This window comes from Anomaloglossus baeobatrachus, chromosome 10, assembly GCF_048569485.1.
Source record: "Anomaloglossus baeobatrachus isolate aAnoBae1 chromosome 10, aAnoBae1.hap1, whole genome shotgun sequence".
Lineage (NCBI taxonomy): Eukaryota > Metazoa > Chordata > Amphibia > Anura > Aromobatidae > Anomaloglossus > Anomaloglossus baeobatrachus.
The window spans coordinates 45,188,681-45,207,674 of NC_134362.1; the positions used below are offsets into that span (position 1 = coordinate 45,188,681).

At 50.2% G+C, this 18,994-nt stretch overlaps 1 protein-coding gene across 1 annotated transcript in view; it reads right to left on the reverse strand.

Moving 5' to 3' along the window:
• Positions 1–601: 601 nt before the first annotated feature.
• Positions 602–18,994, reverse strand: part of LOC142255032 (transmembrane protein 272-like) — a 25,303-nt gene continuing 6,910 nt past the window's right edge. The window contains exons 4-6 of the mRNA XM_075326465.1: positions 16,840–17,016; positions 13,544–13,698; positions 602–3,612 (exon numbers count right to left, since the gene is read on the reverse strand). Coding sequence (XP_075182580.1) covers positions 3,559–3,612; positions 13,544–13,698; positions 16,840–17,016 — 386 coding nt within the window. The 3' untranslated portion in view covers positions 602–3,558. The remainder of the gene's footprint in view (positions 3,613–13,543; positions 13,699–16,839; positions 17,017–18,994) is intronic.

Sequence of the window (18,994 nt, forward strand, 5' to 3'; positions counted from 1 at the left end):
TGAAATCACTGTGGTTAATATCACTCATTCTTATATACTTATAAATACACCATTAAATAAATATATTTTTTCTCTCCGCATATCACTAATTAGAATTATACTAAATGCATCTCTTTTAGAATGCAATATAAAAAATCATCACATATTCTATTTCATATATATTGATTTTCATATATACTGAATAGCATATCACAAACCTGTATCTCTCTATACTTTATGGGTCTTATAAATATACACCTTTTTTCTAATCCCCTAATTGTCCAGGTGTTTATCTGTGGTTGCTTTCAACACCAAGCTGTTTATATGGAGCATTGGTAGCTTAATAGCATATGAGAACACAGACGCAATTCTATGAGTTTGAATCTGTCTTGGATACGGGAATTAATCCTCTTTCCCTTTGTCCATTGCTTTTACATATATATTTTCATATTTAAATAAAATACTTTTCCCTTTCTTATATATATTATATAAAATAAATAAAATAAACAAATAAATAAATCACAAATAAAAACTTCTCCCTCTTTTCATATACACTCAAAGACCATTTTTCTAAAAATGAAACACAGACAAGCGCATATTCAAATAAGAATTTTTTGTTCATTTTTATTCATTTTCTCTTTGTCCTTTATTGTTTATTGCCTCTTATGCGGAAAATTTTTTTTTGAAACTTGTGTTGTATATGTTATGACATAGCCTTATTCCATGAGGCAATGAGTCATCGCTCAGGAACAGATGTAATGATGATGTCATGATTGGTTGCTTTCACATTTTTTTTTTTCTCTGTTTGCTGCTTCATAAGGATAAATCCTCTCTGTCTGTAAGATTCTTTTTCCCTGATGAAGGAGGCAGATGAGCCTCGGAAACGCGTAGGAATGATCTAAATAAAGAGAATAATTTGACTTATACATGCTCGTGGTTTTTAGCGCGGCAATAAACCCGTTTTCTCCAGTCCTTCATATTTAAAATCTGCTCTATAACGGGGCCGCTGCAGAACCACCCAAGCGCTCATCCATGCTAACAAAGGGGTTGTGACTGGCACAACCCGGCCAGGTGAGTGCACTGTTTTTATCCTCTTTCACTCTGTAAACCGGGTAAAACCCTATTGCGCCTTTCTTGTCTCCCCCATTACAGCACTAATATTTGACGTCATCCCTGACGCGTCTTCTAATAAGTAGGACCAGCGCAATGACAAAGTTATAAGGCTATGTGTCCACGGTAGAATGTACCTGCGGATTTTTCTGCATGAAAATCCGCGACTTTCGCGGCAAATCCGCACCCGCGGATTTGCCGCGGATTTACCGCGGATTTGCCGCGGATTTTGATGCGGATTTTTTTTCTTCCCATTCTATACCCAAATCCGCACCAAAATCCACAACAAAGAATTGACATGCTGCAGATTTTTCCGCACCAAAATCCGCGGCAAATCCGCAGCGGAAAAATCCGCAGCATGGACACAGCATTTCCAAAATGCCATTGAAATGGCTTGGAAGTGCCGCTGCTGCAGATTTTCGGAAAATCCGCGGTAAATCCGCGGCAAATCCGCGGCAAAATCCGCGCAAAATCCGCAGCGTGGGCACATAGCCTAAAGTGATGCAAGCAGGACACCACACCGGTACTACTATTAAGAAGAAACGCCAGAAATGTTTTCACTACTACAACCACAAGCAACTGAACAGCAAGACGAAATACTATTCATTGCGCAGACTTTAGGGTCGCCGATGAATAAATGTTAGGTCTACAATTGTCGGGTTTTCTTATTTTAATCAATAAATCTTGGAATAATAATCATTTCCACAATTGGATGTGTTTTAAAAATTTTTTCCTGTGCTGAGATAATCTTATATAAGTGTCCCTGCTGTGTACTGTGTAATGGCCGTGTCTGACCGTACAGGAACATGGTCCGATCATACCACATCTCCAGGGCTGAGGAGGACGCAGAAGAGTATAAAGACATTACAGCACAGGATCATAGATGATTCTTTATGTGAGGTAAAACATTTTTTTTAAAAGCGGGCAGGGAAATGTTTTACCTCACAGAAAGAATCATCTATGAACCTGTGCTGTAATGTCTTTACACTCTTTAGTGTCCTCCCGTCAGTTGATTAATGTCCTCGCTTGGCACGTCATAAGCTAAGTGGGGTGTCAATCAACTCAATGGTGGCTTCTACCTGTGACAGACACATGTTCTGGATGCTAATTATCACCTCTAACATGCTCAGTCTTACAGGTTTCTATTCAAATATTTAAAATTTGCTTTGGAAAATAAGAATATGAAGACAAAGATGCCTGAAAAAGTCTTCATCGGGGGCCTACCTGTATTATTTATGGTTTGGTCCATCATTCTTAAGACTGTGCAAATGTAAGGAATCAGTATATATCACATTCACCACATGAAAGATTTTGTCCACTATTTTTACTTTTACGACCTAACCTAAGAATAGGCAATCAATGTCCGATGCTTGCGATGCCGAGCGCGATAGGCTTCGCCCCCGTCGCACATGCAATATCTTGTGATAGCTGCCGTAGCGAACATTATCGCTACGGCAGCTTCACACGCACTTACCTGCCCTGCGACGTCGCTCTGGCCGGCGAACCACCTCCTTCCTAAGGGGGCAGGTCCTGCGGCGTCACAGCGACGTCACACGGCAGGCGGCCAATAGAAGCGGAGGGGCGGAGATGAGTGGGACGTAAACATCCCGCTCACCTCCTTCCTTCCGCATAGCCGGTGGAGGCAGGTAAGGAGTTGTTCCTCGCTCCTGTGGTGTCATACACAGCGATGTGTGGAGCTGCAGGAACGACAAACAACATCGTACCTGCGGACGCACCGATATTATGACAATGAACGATGTGACACAGATCACCGATTTTTGACTGTTTCACGCTCGTTCATCTTCTCTCCTAGGCTTTACACGTTGCGACATCGTTACCGGCGCCGGATGTACGTCACTTTCGATTTGACCCCGACGATATCGCAGTAGCGATGTCGCAACGTGCAAAGTACCCCTAAGAATAGGCCATCAATGTAAAAGTAGTGGACAACCCATTTAAGCAGTCAAGAAGTGGAAGAAGTCTAACTGTGGGGCCTACATGACCATCCCCATGGCTAAGCCGGTTCCGCTAACTTGCTTACATCGGAATCGGAATATATCTTCACTTTTTCTTACTTTAGAAGAAAAGCTTGATAAAATATATTGGAATCACGGCAGGGAAAGAATTAGGACCATCATCCATGAAAAAAAATTCTAATGTGTGCATTATTTCCCTATATATTCCCCTAATATGTATACTTTAATCTGATTTGCAGGCATATAATATAATTTTATTAAAGATCTTTTTAGCAATTCTCTTTCCCACAAACTGTATATCATTATAGATGGGAGTGACAGCACGAGAGCGAAGATGTTTCCTTCTACAGCCGTAGAGATCACCTCAAAGTATATATATAATGAGCGTATACGCATCAAGAGAGAAGCCGGGAACTTTCCTATGTCCATGTCTCCTTCATCAGCGCCTGATGAAGACCCTTAGGTTGGAGGGATCCAGATGCCAGGTCAGAGCTTATACATTTTCTTGGAATCTGTTTCTGACAGGAATCTCTGATGAAAATGCCATCTAAAACATAGAAAAGGTGAAAAGAAAAGGTAAAGTCTCATTCAGTCGTCTACATAGGACACAACTCCCATAACAGCAGAGATAACTCTGTTCCCAATCAGTTAAGGCCCCATACACATTAGTCGAGAAATTGATTTCAATAGGAGGTGGATGTGCTACGTGTAAGGGGGTATATGGCTCTGCCACCCCCACAGAGGTAAAAACACTGTGTGTATGTACATTAAAGGGGTATGTTATGTGTTGTGTGGCCACTAGATCACAATGTTGTATAGACTGCTTTCCTGGTAGCCGCTGGGTAGGAAAAGGGTTAATTGCAGGGAGGGTTATGGTAGATAAAAAAGGCAAGTAATAAGAGGAGGGGAGGAGAGTCCCCAGTGAGGAGAGAGAGTACCTGCAGCTGCAATAGGCCTAATAGGCCAGAAGCGCGTTTCGAGTAATATGGCCAGACCATCAGGGTCAGACTCGGACACCGGTCACGCAGAGTCCTGTGCGAGGAAGGACTGAGTGTAACTGCATCCTCAGAAGAGGGTATACACCGTGCGGTCTGAGTGGCGTTTGTTTTCCTGGAAGGAATACCCAAAGAACCCCCTCAAGAGACTGATGGTTAGTGAGACCCTAAAAAGAGGGTGGGAACCGAACGTGAGAGCAGAAGTTGAACCTGCAACTTACTGTGACGTCTTTAGAGGAGATGAGGGGCTTAGGCTGCTTTCACACATCCGGTAGGTGCAGAGCCGGCCAGTCCGGCTCTAAAACCTATGCAACGGATGCGGCGAAAAAGCCGCATCCTTTGCATAAGTTTTTTAAAAACGGCCCGTCCAGTTTTTGCCGCTTGCGGCACGCTACTGAGCATGCGCAGTGGCAAAAACCGCATGCGGCGGCCGGATGCGGTGTTTGTGTGGCGCCCCAGGACCTGGTCGCCACAACAGCATTGCCCCTCCAAAGGGTTAATGCTGAGCCTGGAGGTAATTGGGAGGTCTACTGGCCAGTAAGTTTAACATCCAACGCAGTTCTCCCTCAGGCCAGCAGGGGGAGCTCTGAACCTGAAGTTCCAGGGAGCATTCCTTAAGTCTGGCCTGAGGGAGGAGTTAGTGTTCAGTCTGTAGGAGAAAGCAAAGTGTGCAGACGCAGTGTCCTGTGGAACTGGGGCCTAGAGCTGGAGCAGCTTGGCCCAGTGAAACAGGAGGAGCAGAGAGGCACAGAGGAGACTTGGACATCGGAGTCTGTGGCCACCAGGGCCTAAAATACTCCCTGGTAGCCGAATCCGAAGGGCAGGAGAGCTGCAAGCACCTGGCCCATAAACAGCCCGAAGGTACAGCTGCATCATCAGGGCCCGGTGTGGACTCCAGCAGAGAAGCACCAGAGAGGGCCTGCGCAGCCTACCACAGAGGGAAAGGGACGTACCACCGGTCCCAGCAGCAAGAGGGCCATTGCTAAATCCAGAGAGCAGGGTCCTAGCACAGTAAAGAAAAGAACAGGAGTAGGCCTCATACTCAGCTGGCCAAAACGACATCTCCGTTACTTCCAGGCCGGCCGGAGCCCTCTACCACCTGTAAAGGTCTCCCAGGACTAACCGTTTGTAAAGTAAAAGAGGAGAAGGTAAAGAGACTGTTGTTTGTGCCTGTTTCTTTCATTGCCTGTCAGCCCTGCACCGTGTTATCCACACAACACCATAGACTCTCACGAGCACCAACAGTGTCCCCGGGGCACCGCTCCACCTGTGGGGAGCAGTACCACCATTGCTGCCATATCATCACCCCGGAGGCCTTACACAGCAGCGGCGGCTTAATAGCCGCATACCACAGGTGGCGTCACGAACACAAACTTTAATCACCCCCAAGTTATCAGCCATTTTAACTGACACCCACCAGGGCCACGGAGTCGGGCCCCGCCACCACTGACTACCCCCGGACTAGTCCGGCCCGGCACCGGGTGTCCCATAGCCCTGGGGTGGGCGAGTCATTTGTCGCATCGCACCGCATCCGGCGTCCATAGGCATGCATTGAAAAATGCGCCGCATCGGCCGGATGCGGCGCGATGCGGTTTTTTTTTTGCCGCACAAAAAACCGTGCCAGGCAACGTTCCATCCGGCCGCCACATCGGCTAATTCTGCCGCATGCGGCAAAAATCTGAGGGAACGCAAGCCCATGCTGCACAATGTGGCACTAATTAAAGTCTATGCAGGAAAAACGCAACCGGCAACAAAAAAAAACGGTTGCGTTTTTCCTGCAAAGTCCCGGATTGTGCCGCACAGGAAAAACCGGAGGTGTGAAAGCAGCCTTAGAGGTTTTCTCGAAGAACCAAGTGCCAGGGAAGTGGTCAGCCTGTAAATTGGACATCATGACTTTTAATATGGAAAACCCCGTCGTGGTTAAAGACTGTGCCCGCATATTGAGAGATGAAGATGTGTGTGCAAAACTATCAAGTAAAGTCCTACATGTGTCTGAGTTACTGTGTCAGCAGATGAATGGATTTTTGTTGCTGTGTTACACTGGAGTGGCGACTGGGGTGTGAGGGGTTAATGACAGGGTACCTCTGCTATGACTACCATGGCTCCCGGTAGCCACTCCAACATACGGCCGCTATCAGAAGACGGGGCGGCTATGGAACTGAGCATTTCCGGCCACAGCCAGCACAGCAAGCAGCTGATCAGTGGAGGTACCGGGTGATGGACCTCGGCCAATCAGACAATGATGACCTATTCTACAGATATACCATGAATGTTAAAGTAGTGGACAACCCCGTTGAGTTTTTGGTGAGTTTTTGACATTACCTATTTTTGCAGCATCTTACTCGTTCAGCAAAGTGGATGGGATTTATAGAAATCTCCTGCCCTCTGTGCCTTTTTATACTTAACGTAAACTGACCTGCGGTGCGTCCTTCAAATCCACAATGTGTTAATTTGTCTTCCACCTACGCTTTGTTTTATGTGCAGATCTAGCAGTTATATAGAGCTCATGAATATCCTGGACTACCTGCAGCACGACAAGTAGTCCTGTAATGATAATCTACTGCTGATTAAACAGTGATTTTATCAAAACTACACTAAGCAGCCCAGTAAGTGACACATCGCTGGAATCAAGATTTCTGCACCTACATTATGCTGCTCTCAGATTAGGAGGTAAACACCTGGTGACAGATTCCCTTTAAATTATGGCTCTTTTCATTATCCTTATAATGCATCTGTACAAATTAGGGCCTCATTCAGACTTCAGTGCTTTGTCTTGAGTCCTATTTTCATCCGTATTCGGTCAGTGTTTACTCTCAAAGTTTATCAGTGACTTTCTCATGTAAAAAAAAAGATATATTGCAAAGCATCACTGTTACGAACCGGCGCCGCCATAGCCACAAGCAGCCTGCTGCGGTTCCTGTTGCACCCAGGCGCCGGCTGCCGTTCTTGGCCGTGCCTCGGGTCGTCCAGTTGGCTGCTCCTTCCACCACGTCTAAGTGTGGAGAGGCGGCTAGTGCGCAAGCGTGCGCCGATTTACCCCAGCCAGAGTCTAAGCCCGGTGTTTTGCCTAGTGAGCATGCTCAGCCTGATTGTGTCATTTCTGAGACCAAGTCCTCAGTTCAGGCTACTGAGCATGCTCCCACAATTAATCCTAACAGCCTCTCTGCACAGGTACTTGGACATCGTGCTGTGTCTAAGTTCTGGGATGTGCCTACTGAGCATGCTCAGGCAGATAGTGCATCAGAGGCTAGGTCTGGTAAGGATCTCACTGAGCATGTCCGTGAGGTGGCAGACCCTGATAGGGCAGAGGGTGTCAAGTGTCCTGATGACGTGGCTACTCCGGACTGGCTCGCAGAGGCCCGCCCCTATGATCTGGCACCTCACCATTGGTCGTCAGACGATGACTGCTGAAGTGTTTGGGGCGTGGCTGCCATGAGGTCTTCAATGACGTGGCGGTTCCGGATAGGCCGCTGGTGACGTCGCTGATGATATGGCACTCTGATATTGGACCTTGGTGGTTCCACCCTGGGTTTGGGCCAGATCTAGGTTATAAAAGGGGCTGGAGACAACATGGAGGTGCGCAGTCTTTACTCATATTCACTTAGAATTCATGGTGGCTTAAGCCTTGTTGGAAGCGGTAGGTAGGGCTAGACGAACGGTGCCTGTCACGCCAAGATTCGTGGCTCAGCACATGAGGATCAGGCGCCGTGCTTCCTTGCTACCATTCCTGTTGTGCTATAGCAGTCCAGTGGTGTTAACTGGGCTGCGGCGTCACCTGTCCAGTTGTGCCTCCTACGCACACGGACAGCATACCTGCTGCGTCTCCTGTCCGGTTGTGCCTCCTACGCACACTGACAGTATACCTGCTGCGTCACGTGTCCGGTTGTGCCTCCTACGTGCACGGACAGCATACCCCAGGACCCCAGTGGAGTTAACATGGTGTTCCAGGATTGGGTGTGTGAACCTATTATCCTCCTTAGCTTCCCAGTCAACGCTACTGGTGTGATCCCTTGGCCTGCCGTGTCCTCTATACACGTGGCCATTCGCGTAGTGACCAGAAACGCTAATCGAAGGACCGCTCGGCCTGTCGTGTCTGACACACGTGGCCGACAGGGCACTGTCGTAGCGGTCTTCTCGGTCAACGCTACCTGGCCACCATCCGGGCTGACGTATTCCCTGCACACGTGATCGGGGTTGTGCCAATTCCACCGACACGGTAACTGGGTTGTCGTCCGGTCTGACGTGTCACTTCACACGTGATCGGTTCCCTGGGTTATCTCAGAGCCATCCAGCTCTAGATTCTCCGCCTAACCCACAGGGTGCCAGCAGCTCCATTACCATCTGGAGCACGGTGGGCCCCGACTGGCGATTGGGATATATATCCCCTGGTCCTAATCTGTCGGTTCCCCCGTAACAATCCCCCACTCATTATAATGTCAAAAACATAAAGTTACACGGATTGCTGAGAAGAGCCATTGGATCAAATGCTTAATTAACCTCTGGACATAGGGGACTGTGTGAAATGTGTTCAATAAAATCGATTCTCTATACATAAGCCAGTTTTCAGATCATACACGACACAGATCTAAAGATGGCCGCCATTTCCTGTTCTCCACACCCTGCCCTGGAATTCAAGAAATATCCAGATCACCATGTAAGGAAAGGACCCATCAGCATCACCATGGATCCGCCCTGATAACATCATAGACCTGCCCATCAGCAGCACCATGGATCCGACCTGATGACATCATAGACCTGCCCATCAGCATCACCATGGATCCGCCCTGATGACATCATAGACCTGCCCATCAGCATCACCATGGATCCGCCCTGATGACATCATAGACCTGCCCACCAGCATCACCATGGATCCGCCCTGATGACATCATAGACCTGCCCATCAGCATCACCATGGATTCGCCCTGATGACATCATAGACCCGCCCATCAGCATCACCGCAGATCCGCCCCAATGACATCATAGACCTGCCCACCATCGTCATTGCAGATCCGCCCTGATGACATCATAGACCTGCCCATCAGCATCACCATGGATCTGCCCTGATAACATCATAGACCTGCCCATCAGCAACACCATGGATCCAACCTGATAACATCATAGACCTGCCCATCAGCAGCACCATGGATCCGCCCTGATAATGTCGCGGGCGGCGGAGCGCTGCACTCGCTAATGCCCGGGTCCGGTGCTGCTGCTCGGCGGCTCAAGCGGTGGGCCGGAGCCGGGGACTCGAGCAGCGCTCCTCGTCCGTGAGTGAAAAGGGGTTGTTTGTTTGGGGATTTAGTCCGTGACGCCACCCACGGGTTGTGGTGAACATGGGCACCACCGCTGCTGGTGACGGGGATCCCGGGAGCGATGGTAGGGAGCAGCTGGGATGTTGTTTTACCCCTCCGTGGGTAGGGGTTGGTGGTCCCGGGCCCGGTGGTATGACGGGGAGGCAGGGTTGGTGAGGTGCAGGGTTGCAGGGCCAGCGCGGCGCGGTGCCGGATGGCACTGGTGTACTCACTCAGCAAAAGATGCACAAAGTCTCCGGTAAACCAAACGGCTGAATGGACGGGTCCCGCAGCCGGCTGCAGTGTCTCTCTCCCCGGGCAGGTGATGGTGGCTGTCTTTCCCTGCACCTTGGTGTATGCTCTTGACTACGATGGGTCCCCAACGGTAGTCCGCTCCCCGGTGTATGGATACCGGAGGAGCCCGTTTTGCCCGCAGGCGCTGGCCCTCGGGTCTCTAGCCTGTGGCGGTGGCTGTATACCCTCACGGTGCGGACGGTTGCCTTCTGACGGGACTTGGTTGTTAGGGAACCCCGGGGGTTCCTGTCACATTCGGATTTGACTATTGACGGCGGCTCCAAGCCTGGTCGGGGTCCGATGGCCCTGCCTGTGTGCTTAGCTTCACTCCGTTCCCCGGTCCAGTACAGGTGGGCCACCGCCCAGCCTCGGTCCTTACGGCTCTGCGGAGTTCCACCACTCCTGCAGCCGGCCACCACCGTCTGCCAACCTTGCTCTCAGTGCCTGGGCTCCGACCCAGACACTCGCAGTACGTGACCTCTCACTTTTACCTTCTGGACTAAACTGACTGCTTTTTCCCGCCTCCAGGCCTGTGAACTCCTTGGTGGGTGGGGCCAACCGCCTGGCTCCACCCTACCTGGTGTGGACATCAGACCCTGGAGGGAGGCAACAAGGGTTTTGTGTCTGGCTAATGTAACTGCCTGGGGGTGGGGGGGGGTGTGAGTGTTTTGTCTGTGGCTACCTGGCTAGTCCAGGGTGCCACAATAACATCATAGACCTGCCCATCAGCAGCACCATGGATCCGCCCTGATAACATCATAGACCTGCCCATCAGCATCACCATGGATCCGCCCTGATGACATCATAGACCCGCCCATCAGCATCACCATGGATCCGCCCTGATGACATCATAGACCTGCCCACCATCGTCATCGCAGATCCGCCCTGATGACGTCATAGACCCGCCCAGCAGCATCACCGCAGATCCGCCCATTGGTTAACCTATGGATTGTCCCACTGACCAATGGACACTCTGTGCTGTATTGTCATATTAAACACCCCTACATTGTTATTTTTTGTTTTCTAACTTTTGTTCCTCTTGAATTATCCCTTTATTCTCTGCAGCTTCTTGTTTACATTCAGCTCCAGCAAACATGACCACTTCCTGTGCTGAACCTCCCAGTCACAGCTGGCACCGCCCGGCCTCAGTGTCCAGCCTCACCCCAGTGTCCAGCCTCGCCCCCTGCACACATAGTCCCTGTCAGTATATTCTGCCCCAGCACCTGACCTGGTATCACTACAGCATTGCAAATAACAGCCCCACATCAGGCTCTGCACCGCACACCACATCAGGCTCTGCACCGCACACCACATCAGGCTCTGCACCGCACACCACATCAGGCTCTGCACCGCACACCACATCAGGCTCTGCACCGCACACCACATCGGGCTCTGCACCGCACACCACATCGGGCTCTGCACCGCACACCACATCGGGCTCTGCACCGCACACCACATCGGGCTCTGCACCGCACACACACACATGAGGCTGTGCACCGCACACACACACACATCAGGCTGTGCACCGCACACACACACATCAGGCTGTGCACCGCACACACACATCAGGCTGTGCACTGCACACACACACATCAGGCTGTGCACCGCACACACATCAGGCTGTGCACCGCACACACACACATCAGGCTGTGCACCGCATACACACACACATCAGGCTGTGCACCGCATACACACACACATACATACACACACACACATCGGGCTGTGCACCGCATACACACACACACACATCGGGCTGTGCACCGCATACACACACACACATCAGGCTGTGCACCGCATACACACACACATACATACACACACACAGATCGGGCTGTGCACCGCATACACACACACATACATACACACACACACACATCGGGCTGTGCACCGCATACACACACATCAGGCTGTGCACCGCATACACACACACATACATACACACACACACATCGGGCTGTGCACCGCATACACACACACACACATCGGGCTGTGCACCGCATACACACACACACATCAGGCTGTGCACCGCATACACACACACATACATACACACACACAGATCGGGCTGTGCACCGCATACACACACACATACATACACACACACACACATCGGGCTGTGCACCGCATACACACACATCGGGCTGTGCACCGCATACACACACACATACATACACACACACACACATCGGGCTGTGCACCGCATACACACACATCGGGCTGTGCACCGCATACACACACACATACATACACACACACACACATCAGGCTGTGCACCGCATACACACACACATCAGGCTGTGCACCGCATACACACACACATACATACACACACACACATCGGGCTGTGCATTGCATACACACACACATCAGGCTGTGCACCGCATACACACACACATACATACACACACACACATCGGGCTGTGCATTGCATACACACACACATCAGGCTGTGCACCGCATACACACACACATACATACACACACACACATCGGGCTGTGCACCGCATACACACACACATACATACACACACACACACATCGGGCTGTGCACCGCATACACACACACATCAGGCTGTGCACCGCATACACACACACATACATACACACACACACATCGGGCTGTGCACCGCATACACACACACATACATACACACACACACATCGGGCTGTGCACCGCATACACACACACATCAGGCTGTGCACCGCATACACACACACATACATACACACACACACATCGGGCTGTGCACCGCATACACACACACATACATACACACACACACATCGGGCTGTGTACCGCACACACACAGTTATATAATATACATTATCCCCCTCATGCACTCTCTTCTCTCCCACTGCACTGTCTCCTCTGCCCCCCAGCACTCCCCTGTCTCTCACCCCCATGAAGTCTCGTTTCTGCCCCCCTGCTGTGTCACCCATGATCTCTCTTCTCTAGCCCCCCACTCTGTCAGCCGTGCACGCTCTTCTCTGCCCCCCCCCCGCTCGCTCTCCCTTCTCACCCGTGCAGCATGCTGTCTCTTCTCCGTGCTGTGATGATTCCAGTGTCCCATACAGAGCTCAGTGCTGTTGTTCGCTGGTGTCAGGTGACATCCCTGCTTCTGACTGTATTCAGAAGCGAGGAGCGCGGGAGGCTGCATTCATCAGAGACAGCGCATGGGGGAGGGGGGTCACAGTTGCCCGGGCACCATACAACATAATGAGCTGAGGACACTGTTGGGCAAACAGCGCTCACGGTGTCCTAGACAGAGGGCAACCCTGTGTTTGTCCAGCACATACAGTGCAAAGATAGCAGCGCACAGGGAGGGGGGCGGGGCTCATCGCACTGTACCCGCCCAGCAGGGCGGCAACATGCAGTGGCAGATTTGCATGTCAACATGGTCCTGCCCATGTTGACATGAAATGACCGGAAGTAGCAAAATCACAGCAGGAGCAGTCACATGACCCCTCTGAGCCTAGGGAGAGGGGCTGACAGCAGGGCAGGTAAGTGCTCACTATCTACTTACCTGCCCCAATGTAGCCCAATAGTGTAAATAATAAAAAAAGCAAAATAAGCCGGATAACCCCTTTAAGAAAAGATTTCACATCTGACTTTGTCCGGTGTAAATTTCCTTACGCATGCACTTGATCCATACCAGTTAGAAACAGGAGCAGGCAACTAGTGAACCCTGGTTAAGAGTTCACCCTAAGAGGATGGCTTCCATAGACCAAAAAACATGTATGAGGGATCCGTGACTCGCCTCAAAATTTAAACAAGCCTCCGAACAGCCCCCACAGACAATAATAGTGTTCTAACAGTGTAAACAAACAGGGATTGAACAGGTACGTGAAAAACAAAAGTCTAAATGAGGTCTAAAAGCTCAAACGCACTACTTACATTCAAACCAGCGCAGAAGCATAAACAGAGGATGGCAGCACCCGCTATACAAACAAAGATGTACTTGAAGATCAGGATTCCAAAGGCAAATTTGTAAAGGAGATCATGGCAGCGTCTTGGATTTACTTGGTAAATTCTGAACACCCAGACACTACCTGGGGAAGAAAAAGAGAAAAAATACATAGAAAGGGGGAAAAATATTTAATGCCTTTTTATTAAACGACTGACATCGACATATATGAAAACATATAAAGAGGTAAATGGTACATTGTAACTGGCTTGTATTGTGCAGAGTTGTGAAAAATCCGCATTTTGACATTTAGTTTGTACTAAAGAAGTGTACAATACTGTACTGTTTTAGAAGCCCAAGAAGAATTTTTTACACATTTTTTAGAACTGAAGTCAATGGCAGATTAAAATTTATTAAAGGGGTTGACCTGGACTTTAAACATTGATGACTTATCTATCAATAGCCCCACATGTCAGTTGTTCAAATAAGTAGACATGTGCAGGCATCGCCGCCGGCTGACCGTAGCGGCCGGCGGTGATTACCCCGGCATGAATTAGGACGTGCTAGTACATCCTTGGTCATGAAGGGGTTAACCATCGGGGTGCTTCAATCATGCTTTGGGGTTGTGTTGCAGGCAATGGCACGGAACATTTTTGGGTAGAGGGAAGAATGGATTCAATGAAATTTTAACAAATTTTTCATGCAAATAGAACACCATCTGTAAAAAAGCTGAAGTTGAAAAGGGGAGAAAAGAGGATGGCTTCTACAATTGGATAATGATCCTGAAGGTTTTACAATGGCCCTCACAGTGATCTGAACATCATTGAAAATCTGTGGCTAGACCTCAAAAGAGCAGTGCATGGAAGATGAGCCAGGAATCTCACAGAACTGGAAGACGAGGCAGGAATCTCACAGAACTGGAAGACGAGCCAGGAATCTCACAGAACTGGAAGACGAGCCAGGAAATTCACAGAACTGGAAGACGAGCCACAAATCTCACAGAACTAGAAGACGAGCCAGGAATCTCACAGAACTGGAAGACGAGCCAGGAAATTCACAGAACTGGAAGACGAGCCACGAATCTCACAGAACTAGAAGACGAGCCAGGAATCTCACAGACCTGCAAGATGAGCCAGTAATCTCACAGAACTGGAAGATGAGCCAGGAATCTCACAGAACTGGAAGACGAGCCGGGAATCTCACAGAACTGGAAGATGAGCCATGACTCTCACAGAACTGGAAGACGAGCCAGGAATCTCACAGAACTGGAAGATGATCCAGGAATCTCACAGAACTGGAAGAGGAGCCAGGAATCTCACAGAACTGGAAGACGAGCTAGCAATCTTACTGAACTGGAAGACAAGCCAGGAATCTCACAGAACTGGAAAACGAGCCAGGAATCTAAAAGAACTGGAAGACGAGTCATGAATCTCACAGAACTGGAAGACGAGCCAGGAATCTCACAGAACTGGAACACAAGCCAGTATTCTCACAGAACTGGAAGACGAGCCAAGAATCTCACAGAACTGGAAGACGAGCCAGGAATCTCACAGAACTGGAAGACGGGCCAGTAATCTCACAGAACTGGAAGACAAGTCAGGAATCTCACAGAACTGGAAGACGAGCCAGGAATCTCACAGACCTGGAAGATGATCCAGGAATCTTGCTGAAGTGGAATATGTCTCCAAGGAAGAGCAGTGCATGCAAGACAACACCATCATCTTGCACTCTTCTATTGTTTGTGTGCATGTTGTCAGTATTCCCTGTTCTTTTTGAGCACAAGATGTATCGAGAATGAAGATTTATCTCACAAAACTGAGTTTCTAATAAAACTAAAAAAAAGTAAACTGAATTTGTGAAATATTTGCGCAGCTGCTTATTGTGAAATGTGAAACAATGTGATTTTTAAAATTAACAACCTCTTATGATTTCATATCAGGACATTTACAGTATTTCACATATGTTTAGATAAAAACTGTATTCTCTAAATTTAAAAGGGGCTTTCTGGCTTCGGAAACTAACTCTCCGGGCTACAGGGGGTTTTTTTCCAACTTTGATTTGTTCTTCTGCTTCCCGTCTGGTCACATCAACAGCGCTGCGGACAATCAGTCAGGTGAGCAGCTTCGTCCAAATTGACTGCACAAGCCACTCATTCACTGAATTAAGTGATTGGCTGCAGTGCTGTTGAAGTGACATCAGCGGTGCAAACAATAATCGATCTTGGTAAAGCAGTGGTAGAGACACAGCACTAGACCCAGGGAGGGTGAGTAGGGCACATTTTGTTTGCATTCTTAAATAAACTATAGCCAGGTAACATGGGTTTTCCAAAAGTTAGACAAGTGCGATTCAGACGTATAGTATGACCTATAACTAGGAAAGATCAGTGGGGGTCCAACAATCGGCATGTCCATTGAATAGTTACTATTGGCTCTGGAGGCGTTGGGTGTAAACAATGAATAGTCTCTGGGTGCCACTGCTCTCTTGGGGGAGCTCGTCCGGGTACCCGTCCCCTGCAGCACTGCCTGGTGGTCCATGGCCTGCCTCCTGGCACAGTATTTTTAGAGCTCCTTTGTGGCCCGTCAGCTTGGAGCTTTCCGGGCCCCACTCCCCACTATGGCTAAGTAGAAGAGCTTGCTCTCAGGGGCTCACGCTTGGGATTTCAGTGCGCTGCTTGTTTGGAAAGCCCTATCCCCCTCGTTGCGCTAGTGCCCCTGATCTCTGAGCTTCGTGGGAACAGTCCATATAGGCTCTGTCCGCTGTAGGTTAATTGCCGGGTTGCTTGAAGCTTCTCCCCGACCTAGGGTCCGTGTACCCCGTCGTGCCTTCAGTCCCTGACAGGTGATTAGGCCCAGACTGACGACCGTCCTCCAAGACAGATTGCAGGCACCTAGCCTCAATCCCCTACGACCGGGGATCCGACTCCTCTAGGTCCAGACCACTGACTGCGACCTAGTCTGCTTCTCCCCTGGGAGCTCCAACTCCCAGCTTCCTCGAGCTCCTCACAGCTCGAGGGCTACCACTGAACTGAACTTGACACCTCCCACCTCCCTGCCTGACCCCTAGGTGGGCGGCCCTATTCCAGCTTAAGCAGTCCACTGGTGTGCCTGACAGGGTGTGGTGCAAGATGTATCTTGGATTTGTGAATGCTGGTGGAAGCAGTACTGCAAGATGGGGACCCAGAACCGTGGGGGGGTTGAGTCCTGCACGGGGAGAGAAAGATTGTGCAGAATCCTGTGACGACCTGACTAGCCCAGGGGCGTGACATAGGTAACACCATTTAATATACCTGCAATAAGCCAACAAATGGAGATAAGGAACAGCACAATTTTTATGGCACGTGCCAACTTTTCCGAGACGGTCTTCAACTGGAATACTAAAAAAGCCATTAAGTGAAATGCCCCAGCCACGATCAGGTAGATTGGGATTTTTGGCTCGATTGGACAGTTGTCAATATGCATGGATCCTGTAGGGAAAAAAAAAATCATTACAAATCACCATCTTTTATATTTATAGCCAATTATGAAGATACTAGAAGGTGGCCCGATTCTACGCATCGGGTATTCTAGAATTTATGTATTGTGTAGTTCATGTATGATTTTTGTTATATATATAGATGTTGTTGTCTGTAGTTACCAAGTGTTTGTGTAGGGGCTGTACATGTTCTGGGTGTTGTCTGGGTGTGGCGGGGGGTGAGAGCGGTGTTGTTTGTGTGTTGCGTTATTTGTGGAGCGCTGTGTGTCTGTAGCGTTGTGTGTGTGTGTTGCGCGGTTTGTGTGTGTGTGGTGTGTTTTGGGGGGAGGTATGTTTTGTGCAATGTGTGTGTTGTGCGGTATGTGCGTATATTTGTGTGTGCCGCGGTGTTTGTGTGTTGGGTGTTGTGTGTGTGCGGCGTTGTCTGTGTGTGTGGGTGTCTGTGTAGGGCAGTGTTTGTGGTTCCCAGTGTGTGTGTGGTGTGTTGTGCATTGCATGTGTGGTGGTGTGTGTGTGTGTTTTGGGGGGAGGTGTGCACCCCCCATCGTGCTCCATCCCCCATGCTGCGCACCCCCCATCGTGCTCCATCCCCCATGCTGCGCACCCCCCATCGTGCTCCATCCCACATGCTGCGCACTCCCCATTGTGCTCCATCCCCCATGCTGCACACTCCCCATTGTGCTCCATCCCCCATGCTGCGCACTCCCCATTGTGCTCCATCCCCCATGCTGCGCATTCCCCATCGTGCTCCATCCCCCATGCTGTGCATTCCCCATCGTGCTCCATCCCCCATGCTGCGCACTCCCAAACGTGCTCCATTCCCCATGCTGCGCACTCCCCATCGTGCTCTATCCCCCATGCTGCGCACTCCCAAACGTGCTCCATCCCCCATGCTGCGCACCCCCCATCGTGCTCCATCCCCCATGCTGCGCACCCCCCATCGTGCTCCATCCCCCATGCTGCGCACTCCCTATTGTGCTCCATCCCCCATGTTGCGCATTCCCCATCGTGCTCCATCCCCCATGCTGCGCATTCCCGATCGTGCTCCATCCCCCATGCTGCGCATTCCCGATCGTGCTCCATCCCCCATACTGCGCACCCCCCATCGTGCTCCACAGTCACACATCAGACAGTATAAACGCACACATCTGATCGCATACACTCACACACACACCCCACTTGTCCCTGTGCCCACCGGTGGGCGGTCCCAGCAGCTGTGCTGCACGCCGTGCTCCTCTGCCGACACTCACAGATCCGATTGCATACACTCACACACACACACATTCACACATCAGAACACACTCACACACATCCGATCGCATACACGCACACACACACTGACGATATCGCACAACGCTCACACAATCACAACATCCGGAGATACCACATGCTTCCGGCCATGTTATCCTCCGGCAGGTCCTGGAAGGTCACTGCGCGCACAGTATCGCCGCCGAGAAGCAAGCGATATCACTGGATGTTGTGAGTGTGTGGATGCGATGTGATGTGTGTGTGAGGTGTGTGTGAGATTGAGTGTGATCTGATGTGTGTGTGTGTGTGTCTGTTCTTATGTGTGTGCGTGTGTGTGTGTTCCGCCGCTGCAGGACCTTGATGCGCTCACCTGGGAGCCGGTGTACGCTGGTAACCATGCTACAATATTACTTGATGTGTTCCATGGTTACCAGCGTACCCCGCTCGCACGGGAGCCCACACCAGCGTACGCCGGCAACCCCAGCAATGCTGGGTTGCCGGTGTACGCTGATGTGGGCTCCCGGGGGTACAGCACTCACCTGGGAGTCGGTTCGGAGAATGCGTGCGGGGGTCGGGGCCAGAGCGAGCGTGCAATGCGTGAGGGGGGCGGGGCGTGGCCAAGTTGCCAATGCGTGCAGGGGGCCGGGGCGAGAGGCCAATCCATGCGAGGGGGCGGAGCCAAGGCGAGGCGAGCGGCCAATCCGTGCGGGGGGCGGGGCCAT